The sequence below is a fragment of the Prionailurus viverrinus genome, chromosome D3 (assembly GCF_022837055.1).
Source record: "Prionailurus viverrinus isolate Anna chromosome D3, UM_Priviv_1.0, whole genome shotgun sequence".
Classification (NCBI taxonomy): Eukaryota; Metazoa; Chordata; class Mammalia; order Carnivora; family Felidae; genus Prionailurus; species Prionailurus viverrinus.
In genome coordinates, this window is record NC_062572.1 from 35,824,635 (window position 1) to 35,835,605 (window position 10,971).

At 43.6% G+C, this 10,971-nt stretch overlaps 1 protein-coding gene across 2 annotated transcripts in view; it reads right to left on the reverse strand.

Annotated features, from left to right (window-relative positions):
• VAPA (VAMP associated protein A) overlaps positions 1–7,343 on the reverse strand; it is a 45,774-nt gene extending 38,431 nt beyond the window's left edge. Inside the window, exon 1 of one of the 2 annotated variants that reach the window (XM_047827384.1) lies at positions 6,996–7,343. In XM_047827384.1, the coding sequence (XP_047683340.1) occupies positions 6,996–7,074 (79 nt within the window). In that variant the 5' untranslated portion in view covers positions 7,075–7,343. The remainder of the gene's footprint in view (positions 1–6,995) is intronic. The other variant, XM_047827385.1, reaches the window with a different exon arrangement.
• Between the last annotated feature and the right edge of the window lie 3,628 nt (positions 7,344–10,971).

Below are 10,971 nucleotides of genomic sequence, written 5' to 3' on the forward strand. Positions count from 1 at the left end.
GCAGTGTGGCTAAAGAGAGAGACACTAGAGAAAAGCAGGCCTGTTTACAGACTAGTAGAGAAAAGACAAGAGATAATCACCTGAAATAAATAATTCCCCAAAGCCCAGACTTCTCCCTGAAAAACACATCCATATAACCAAAACCTACTAGTTACCTTTTCATTAATATCTTGAAGGGTCCTAAACACATCTAACATATCTAATGAGATGAGGATCCTCATCCTACCACTCTCCCACAACCCCAAGTAAAATGCATGTGGTCCTCATTCAAATATCCACTGTTTCTTTTTTTTTTAATTTTTTTAAAATATTTATTTTTGAGAGACAGAGACAGATCGTGAGCAGGGGAGGGGCAGAGGGAGAGAGAGGGAGACACAGAATCTGAAGCAGGCTCCAGGCTCTGACCTGTTGGCACAGAGTCCAACGTGGGGTTCGAACTCATGGACTGTGAGATCATGACCTGAGCCAAAGTCAGACCCTTAACCGACTGAGCCACCCAGGCGCCCCTCCAGTGTTTCCTTTTTTAGCTCAGCACACAGCACCACCATTCCTCCAGTTACATAAGCGAGGAATCTCAGAGACGGCCAAGATACCTGTACTCTCTGTGAGCATATCTAATAGACCACCAAGTTTCACTGGCTTGATCCTCCTGAACTTTTCACCATCTCTAATACCAGTCCCTCAAACCAAGTAGTCACCTCTTGCCTGGACTGAGGAAACTAATTCATCTCTATCTCCCTTCTAATACTACTTTACGTTACCAGAATTATGTTTTTTTAAGTTTATTTATTTATTTATTTAGAGAGAAGCAGAGACCGTGTGAATGGGGGAGGAACAGAGAGAGAAGACAGAGAATCCCCAGCAGGCTCAGCACTGTCAGCATGGAACCCATGAAACTGTGAGATCATGACCTGAGCCTAAACCATGGACATTTAACCAACTGAGCCACCCAGGCGCCCCCAGAATTATGGCTTTTTTTAAATACAAATGTGATTATCACTCCATTCCCTCTATTTCTACCATTCCACCCGCTTAAATCTCTCAGTGGGCTAGGATAAAAACAAAACTCTTTACTCAACCTACAAACCAGCACCACACTCACCTTGGCTGTCTCCACTACTGTTACACTGACTCAGCCTTGTAAATAACATGAGATATTACTTTAACAGGTTAAGTAACAGTAAACGCTTCATGTTCCCTCCTGCCACAGGATCTTTGTAAACACATGCTGCTTCTACTGTATTTTTCTTTCTTTTTCACCTAGGTTAACAGCTTCTACTCATATTAGAAAATCTTAGTCCAATTGTGTCTTCCCTGACCAGGAAGATATTTTACTTTTTAAAATTTTTTTTTTAATGTTTATTCACTTTTGAGAGAGAGAGACAGCGCGCAAGCAGGGGAGGGGCAGAGAGAGATGGAGACATAGAATCCAAAGCAGGCTCCAAGCTCTGAGCTGTCAGCATAGAGCCCAACGCAGGGCTCGAACCCATGAATTGTGAGATCATGACCTGAGCCGAAGGCAGACGTTTAACTGGCTGAGCCACCCACGCGCCCCCATTTTTTACATTTTTATAGCACTACACTCCTCTTCATAGTTACATTTCCTTCTTCTAATTAGGCAATTAGTGTCTATCTCTCCCATTAGAACTGCCTCATGAAAACAAAGATTGTATTTTACTCAAACTGTAATTCTAACACTTATTCAACACTTACTACATAGAGCAGAAAGTCAAATCTTTATTGTATAAATTAAAATAAGTGAATTTAAAAGTAAAGCTTCATTAAAGGGTACAGATTCAAGAATTATCCCTGGGATGTAGAAATACAGATTTTAATTAGTAGACATACAGAGTATTTCTGTATGAGTAATCACACATGCCACCAAAATATTAAAAAGATGGGAAGACGCACAGGCTTGGGTTGTAAAAAACAAACAAACAAAAAAAACACCTGTTTGGGATATGCTGAGTTTGAAGTGTCTGAGTTACAACTCAAATCCAGATAGTCACTAAGTAATTCTAAAACTGACAACAAAGTCCCAATTAAAATACAAATTTGAGGGACACCTGGGTGGCTCAGTCGGTTAAGCACCCAACTTCAGCTCAGGTCATGATCTCAGGGTTCATGAGTTCGAGCCCCCTGTCTGGCTTCTGTGCTGACAGCTCAGAGCCTGGAGCCTGCTTTGGATTCTCTGCCTCCTTCTCTCTCTCTGCCATTTTCCTGGCTTGTGCGCTCTCTCTCTCAAAATTAAACAAATAAACATTAAAAAAAAAAATACAAATTTGAGTGTGTACCAACATGTGCAAAGAGAGCAAGGAAAAGAAAGAGAAGCCATCAAAACAATGAGACTGAACAAGGAAAGTTTACAGAGATAAAACAAAAAACAAATCAGAACCTCAGAAACATTAGCATTTAAAAAGCCCACAAATGAGACAATAAAGGGAGCAAATTAGAAAATTAGAAGTATATGGAAGTGAAAACAATTGCTTAAAAAGTGGAAATGCCGATAATGTCAAGTGCCAAAGAGAGAGAAAAATTGGAAATGATCAATGTGGCTGGCAATCAATAAGCAGTGAGGAGAGAGTAGTACTACAGTGAACAGGAGGTGAGATACAGGACAGATAGTGAATGAACATGGACTATTTTTCCAAGAAGTTTGACTGCAAAGGAAATGAGGGACAGGGAGGGACATGTACCAGACGGAGTTGGGAGTCAAAGAAGTATTTTGTTTGCTTCTTTTTAAAATGAAAAAATTAAGTGTATTTATATGTTGAAAAGAAGAACCCAGTGGTTGAAAACATGAGAGGGAAAATATCTGAGGGAACATGGTCTAAGCGTGAGTCATGAGGGATTTTACCTTAATCAACAAAAACAGCAGAACAAACAAGCTTGGATATGAGGAGGGTTTTTCTTTCTCAGGCAAGAAAGTATGGATGTGTGCAGATGAGCAGGTGTTACAAGAGAAGACAGCACAAAATGGAAGGGCTGAAATGCCACACTAAAAAAAAAAAAAAAGAAAAAAAAAAAATCAGACTTTTATCCAGTGGGCAATCAAGAGCTACTTGAAAGCTTTTAAGGAATGGAGTAGTAAGACGTCATCCGTGGCCCAGGAAAGGGGGGAAATCACCTCAGGGATCTGATGCAGCCACTGTGAAATAGGAGCTGATGCGAAACACCTAAAAATGTGCCAAGTATCTGCCAAGAGCAAAAGTACTCTCTATCCTCATTTGTACTTCTTAGTAACGTGCTATTCAAAGATGCTCTGGCTGACACACCACAGGTTCCTGGGGTCCTCAGAAAGTTTAATTTTCTTTATTGGCATGATATTGTGACGGGCCACCTTCAACACAACGGTTTTGCTCTATTTTCCTTTCTCGGATTGTTAGTAGGAAGAATATGTTCACAATTTATTTTAGCATCTTCTAAATTTCCTTCTTCCAACTTTTCTCCAAAACTACTAGTAAGTAGGAAAAACAAAATGTATACTACAAAGGAAGAAATTTCATCATAGTAAAAAATTTAAGGACAAAAAAAATAGCCTCTCATATGTTAACATCAAATTTCAAACCTGAATTCTGTGTCAAATTACTGCCAGGGTTTCAACATAATTTGAAAATGCCTACCTCTTTTTCATTAAACCAATGCAACAGAAGAGCTACTGTAGAATTCGTCACACCATTATAAAAGCACTTTCGTATATTGACAATCATATCAAACAAAAAAATTTTTTAATATTGACTTATTTTTGGGAGAATGCAAGCAGAGAAGGAGCAGAGAGAGGGGGACAGAGGATCGGAAGCGGGCTCGCGCTGACAGGCTAACAGCAATCAAGTCTGGATGTGGGGCTTGAACTCACGAACCTCGAGATCATGACCTGAGCCGAAGGCTGGACGCTCAACCGACTGAACCACCCAGGTGCCCCTAAAACAAAATTTTTAAGTAAGATACAAAGGTATTTAAAAAATGCATTAAACTGGTACCTGTTTCTCCATAATTGTGCAAAATGCTGATAATTCGTACCAAGATGATTGTTAGGCATGTGACAGAAAAATTCACCACCTATTCTCAGAATGATTAAATGAGTCACTTAAGAGAATCCATCCTAGTCAAACGTAGAGTTCAAACTAATTCGAATAAACCTACTGAATGATAAAGAATTTTGCAAACTATCTTTTAATAGACTTAAACTAAAATTTACAGGTGATTTAGGGCAAGTCAGAATGAAATGACTTTATAGCCTTATCAAACTAAGCATACATTGTTGATTCTAAATGAGTCTCCTAGTGTTGAACTGTGCAACTGAATACATCAAAGCAAATGATTTACCTCTGACTAGAAGAATAAGATTAAGAAAGAATCAAATGACACCAAAGGTCACCTCCCAATTCATCCTATCCCTCCTCCTTCCCAATCCTCTCCTTTATCCCACCCTAGAACAGAAGCACACAGCAAACTGACAGGGTACTTAAGTATAAGCCACATGTTCTCTCCCATCAGGGGTTGAGTAAACAACCACTCCCTAGCCCAATCCTTCCCCCCAAAATGAAAATAAGCCTCTTCTAAGAAAGCTTCCCAACGGGCGGGCTTCTTTCTTCATTCAAGTTTTGCCTCTTGTTACAGCACCTATCTGCCTTTTGCGTCTCCCTCACTAGTCTCAGAGTTCTTCAAGGGCAAAGATAAAACCTAACACAGTTTACTGTTTAACCGTATACTTTTCCCATTAAACTACAACCTGTAAATCCTTTCCCCACCTTGTTTAGCACTCAAGGCCTAAACAGAAAACTAGTAACTTGAATTAGTCTTAATCAAATCTAGGGATGGCACAAAGCTTTCAGTAAGTGTTCACTAAATGGCCCAGCTGAATGTGTTTCTATAAACATTTCAATGAAACACTTTTTTTAAAGTCAATTTTAAAAAGTGGTTATAGATGTCCAAACTTTTAAAAATGGTCCTCGTGAATTACTTTCATCCTAACACAAGAAGAACCTGTTCTATAATCATAAGTAGTAACTCTTCAATACCTGAACTAAGTGAACTATATGAATATTACTGTGTAGGGTTTTAGGTGGTTTTTTTGTTTTTTAGCTTGTTCTCCACTATTATTAGTCTCTTACTATGGCAACATTACAACTTCTCTAGGGAGAAAGCTTCAAACACTGTAGACATTTCCTGGCCTAAAATTGGCTTTTTAATGATTCTAAGTCCCTAATGGTAATACACACATGCTCATCTAGTAAAAGAAATTTACTTTGTAAACTCAGCCTGTCAAAAAGTAAAAGCAAAAATTCTTTTAACTTCTCAAAAATATGTTATATACGATTATAGAGATTTACATTGAATTCCTCCAACCAAAGATAATGTCTACCTAAAATAAGTTAATTTCATGATTCCCCAAAGGTGTTTTTTTTTCCTTTCAGCTAAAGCTATGTGACAGCATGCCACACACATGAACTTGTTACAATAAGACGCACTTAGTGCCCCTCAAAATATTTAAGAGCGGTCTTGAAACCCTTACTAGAAAAGGAGCTCACTTACATTTCCACTCAAAGATATTTGGAAATGTACTACAAAGCTTACAAAATAAAGAAGTTACACAATATTACTCTCATAATACCAGAAGACAGTATTTTAAAATCCCTGAAACTATTCAGAACGTTTCCTATGGAAAACAATTGTTTTTCCTTTGGACTCAATCTTGTACAACAGCGAAGGATTTCATTTGTTTTAAGCACTGGAATAGCTACACATTTCACAAAAATTTTCTCATGGGAGCTGCTGAAATTGAAATACAAGATAAGGAATCATCCAAAAGGCGATTCGCAATACACTTAAACGAAGACAGCAAGGAATCTGCTTTTGGATCTCCACACACTTTCAGTATTCCTAAAAAGAAACTAGTTTAACTCTCTTCCCTAAAGTACCCAAATGGGCCAAGGGGCCCCTTAGATTGTTCCTCAGGAATCACCAAAATCGGACTAACAATTCATCACAGGCGTTGCTACAAAATATACAAGGACGCTCCAGAGCTGAGTAACACCTCATCGGCCCCCACATAAACCGCAACGCAAAGGCAAAAGTCACCAATACGGAAGATTCCGCAGGAAATAAGCTAAGTTAGGGGGCTAAACAAGAGCAGACAAACACCAGGTCCGCCCTGCACAGAAGGTGAGCTGAAATGTCACACGGGAGGACCAGGAAGACGTCTACTATTAACCTACTACTATCAATTCCCGGGCTGACGCATAGCCTTCCTGCCCGCACGCTCTTGGGTCTCTGCCAACACAACCGGGTAAGTCATAACCAGAGAACTTCACGGGCTTCTCCGCCTCCCTAGCGCTCCAGGTACCTGACAGCGAGTTCTAAACAAGGTAAAAAGGGAGGCAGCAACTCCCTCTGCGAGGGCCGAGGGCCGGCTCCACCCAGGCCCTGCTCGAGGCCGAAGGGTGGTTCTCTCTCGGAACCGAGTCCAGGGCCGCCGCACCGCTGCCTCGCCTCTCGCCTCCCACCGCCGCTGACAGCCGGCGCCGGCGACCGACGCACTTGCGCCACTCCCAGAGCCCCCCTTCCCGCCGCAGACCAGAGCGCACGCTCTAAGGTCACCGCCCACCCACACCCTCCCAGACAACGCCCGACGGCCCTCGGGGGCCAAGGACAAGTGCCAGGCGCGGGCAGCGGCGCGGACAGCACCCGGGAGGCGCCCCCGCGGGACCGCAAGATGGCGGCGGCGGCGGCGGCGCCAGGGCCGGGCCCCTCCGCCTCGCCCCGGCCGGCGCGCGCACCGAGGCGCGAGCGGGCGAGGGAGGGAGCGGGCCGGGCGCGGAGCAGGCGGGCCGAGGGCAGAAGCGGGGCGCAGCCGGAGAATGGAAAGTGCCGGGCCGTGGGGGAGGGGACGCTCACTCGCGGCCAGCCGCCGACCTTCCCTCTACCCCCCCCACCCACCCTAAATCTCGCCGTCCGCCCGCCCCACCCCGGTCAGCTGCCCTCTCCCTGCCTACCTTTGAATTTGAGGTCTGTGGGCGGGTCGAGGACCAGGATCTGCTCATGCTTCGCCATGGCCCCGGAGGCGGACGCCATCGGAGAGACAGCGCAGAGCGGGGGCGCGCCCGCGGCGGCGGTTTGCTAGCTGGGGGCGGGGGACGACGGCGGCGCCGGCTCGGCTGAGCTCTATGATGCGGCCAGCTCACCGCTCCCGAACCCCCGACGCCTGCCGCTCTGTGGCCGGGCCACTGGGCCGCCCGCTGGGTCAGCAGCTCCGGGTCTCACAACTGACTCAACCCCACACCAGCCGCCGCGGCCACGCGCACTGCGATCCTCGGCGCCCCACGTGACGGCCCCTGCGTGCCTACGTGCGCGCCCCGGCGGCCGGGAGCCCCTAGCTCTCGTCCCGCCCTCAAGTCCTGCCCAGCGCGGCGCCGGCTGGTGCGCCTGCGCAATCTGGGCCTCTCGGCCGCCGGGAGCTCGAGCTGTCAGGGGAACGGGTGTGGGCAGGGGGCGGAGCTAAGCCCCGTGGCACCGACGCGATGCGCAACGCAGGGCAGAAGGGCGCAATCTTTGGTCACGTTTAGCTCCGATTACGAGAGTGGAGTAACTGCTATAGCAGCACATCACCATCTTCCAAGTGAGAATGCCTAGTGGAAGGAAAGAGTGGTCAGGTTCATTCACTACAACTCCCAGCATACCAGTGGGGCCTGGCCCTTGTGCGGCACTGTGCGATGCTTGCTGGGAATTGTAGTAGTGGCTGTTTGTGGGCGGGAAGGAGACTGAGGTCCGTTGGCGGCGAATGGGGTGGGGCTCGCTGACGCTCATTTTTGGCTCTCAGATATCGTCTCGTCTGTGCTAAGAAGGAAAAAAAAAAATTTTTTTTTTGAAAACTGACCCGAGATCTCCCGCTTAGAAATATAAAATATGCCCTGTGGAAAACAGGCCAGGATTTGTCAATCTGTTCTCCAAATCGACCCATCCCTCTGTTGGTAGGGCTACATTCTCTGTCGTATTCCAAGCCAACGTCTACTGCTTCCTGAATTCAATCCAGTGATGGAAAGCAAATGAGGAAACACACCACGTTTAGGAAGCAAACGCGGCGTTGGAGAAATCTGACAAGGCACATTTACCAAGCTAGAAATAGAAGTCAAAATCTACAGCGTTCAGTTGCTGGCGTCTGTTCTTGGGTTTTATTAATGATAGACCAAAACCGAAACAGTTGTTCACGTTCCCGTATTGGAAATGAATTCCATCTGCATCGTTATGATAGCGTGTAGTAAACTGAACCAAATGAGGAAAATCTCGTGAGCAAAGGTGGTGACAAATCTTTCCCCGATTGCCAGGGTAATCAGGGACAGGAACATCAAATGAAACAAATGAACGTGCCGTAAATAAATCTGTCCAGTACTACTTGAAGTCTCTAGGAAACACCACAAAAGAAAGGACATATTGATGCTGCCACCCCGAAGGAGGAGCCCAGTTTGTCTTGAAAATAAATGAGCAAATGAACAGTAATCTAAGCTTAGGCACAAAGTCCAAAGTTTTCAAGTGCAAAAAATGTATCAAAGCCCATCTGGGAATAGCTCTCCAGAATAGCTAACCTAGCATCCGCAGAAGATTGCACTACACAAGAAGAATGTATCTTAAGCCGTGAAAAACCTCGGAGGATGGGATGGGAGTGCTTAAATAGTTTGAAAAGTATATTCTAAATTTACCTTTCCTTTGATTTCTTTTTATTCACAAAATTTATTTTGAAATTTCAATCATCATTAAAGGAAAATACAACGATTGTATGTTTATCAAAAGAGGGCTTAAGGTTTAAAAAAAGAAAAAGGTTAGGTTAACAATTACTCCATAGGATGGTGTCTCACACATGTTTAGTTGTGAACCGACAACCCGAAGCTGTCACAACTTCCAGTATCTTTGCTTGCCTCGGAACTGTTATCCATGGGCAAATTAGCCTTGGCTGAACTGGCTTCTCCACGGCTAGACAGACATTTCTCTTACCGGAAAGTATTTGGGAATCCCAGTGTACAAACAGCAATTAGCAAGTATAACATGCTGAGGAAGTTCTCAGTCACTTCCATATGGGACAACGGTTGCCCCTTCACCATGAATTCAATAGGAAGCCTGAATTGGATGTATTCCAGTTTTCCAGTCCATTTAAGTCATCACCTTTGGGATCAACCGTTTTTGCCTTCTCAGTATGGCTTCAAATATCATATAGATATAGGTCTTAAACTCCATAAGAATTTATCTGGTAGTCTAAGAATACATGAAACATCTTTGGAATAATTCCCCTATTACTATTTTAGAGCATTAAATTAATAATGACTCAGAGTCCTCCTGAATCGTCTATTCCTCATTAAATAGTGCACTATTTAAGTGGCTTCTGCTTTGGTATTTATGAATACGTTTCTTCCAGCAGTTCAAAGATCCTTACAAACATCATCACACTCTTCTCAGAACAACTGAATATCAGCAAGTTTTACTTTTGTTGTTAAATAGAGAAATGAAAACGCAGGTGAGAACATCTCATGGCAGTAATGGAGCTAAACTATGGGGGAGAAGTTGCCCAATTTTCCATCCTGTGCATTTTTGCCTTTCCCAAAGCCGCAACGAAATGAAAACTGAAAATGATTAAGAGAACAATGTTCATTGTTTGCGCTTGCTCTCTCACTCGTGTGCAATCCCTCTCTCTCTAAGGTTTTATATATATAGATATATATATAGATATATACACATATATATATACACACACACATATATATATACACACACACATATATATATACACATATATATATACACACCCACACATATATATATACACATATATATACACACACACACATATATATATACACATATATATGTATATATATATAAAGAGAACTTTATATAAAGTTCTCTTAAGGTATTAGCAAAGAGAGAAAGTATATATACATATATGTTGAGTATATGTATACTCAAGTATATTTCTCTAGCTACTAAGAAGTTTTTATGAGTCTCAGAAGTATGAAGTCCTTGAATATTACTTCGACGCACTTGAATCACTAATAATATTCACCTTTGGACAGATTATCTCATAGGTTTGGCAAGGATAAAAATAAAAAAGAAGTTACCAGTACCTATGGTAACAAAGTATAACCATCTTCTCCATAGTTAAACACGTTAAGCTTTACTTTATAAAGGTGCTCTGTGATTTTGAATTTGTATATGATCAGTTATTCTCAGTGGAATACAACTCAGTAAACACTGAAATGCTCATACCTGCCATAAACATTGAGGCAGTAAAGCGTGTTGAATAAGAGTACAGACCTTGGGTCTGAACTGCTTGGTTCAAGTCCTGTTTACCACCATATGATCTTAGCAGCTTACATCACCTCCCTGTGCCTGTTCTACATGTGTAAACTGGGGAGGCTACAAATACCTACATCTGAGGCTTGTTGTGAGAATGAAATGAGTTAACACACACGGAGAGCTTAGGGTGGTGCCTGGATCCAGCGTTGTTGCCTTATACATGCCACATGTGGAATTGTTGCTGTGTGCCCGGGACCGTGGTAGGTGCTGGTGGCATAATGGTGAGCCAGTAGACATGGTCTCTGGCCCTGTAGGGCTACATCCAAGCAGGAGAGACAAACATGAAGTAGCTCTCTTGTGGCTAGGATTCTGTTCTCGAAGTAAGTTTGAGTAGTAAAATATGCTCCAACGAGATTTGAAAGTTAGACGTGAGAGTAAAGGCCAGCTTTCTGTCCCTTCTGGCTGTTTTCTGCTGAGGCAAGGCGAGGACCCCCAGACACTTGCAGTTTTCTGCACCAACACTCCAGCAGCCATTTACTAGCTTGCTTCCTGGATGTCAAGAGACCGTTGTTACAGGTCAGCAGGAGCAGCGGCCCTTTCTTGGCTCCAGCTTCCTGAGCCCTGGGTCAGAGGCAAGAGGTGCAGCCTCAGAGACGGCAGCTGCCCAGGTGGGGCAGGTCAGTCTTG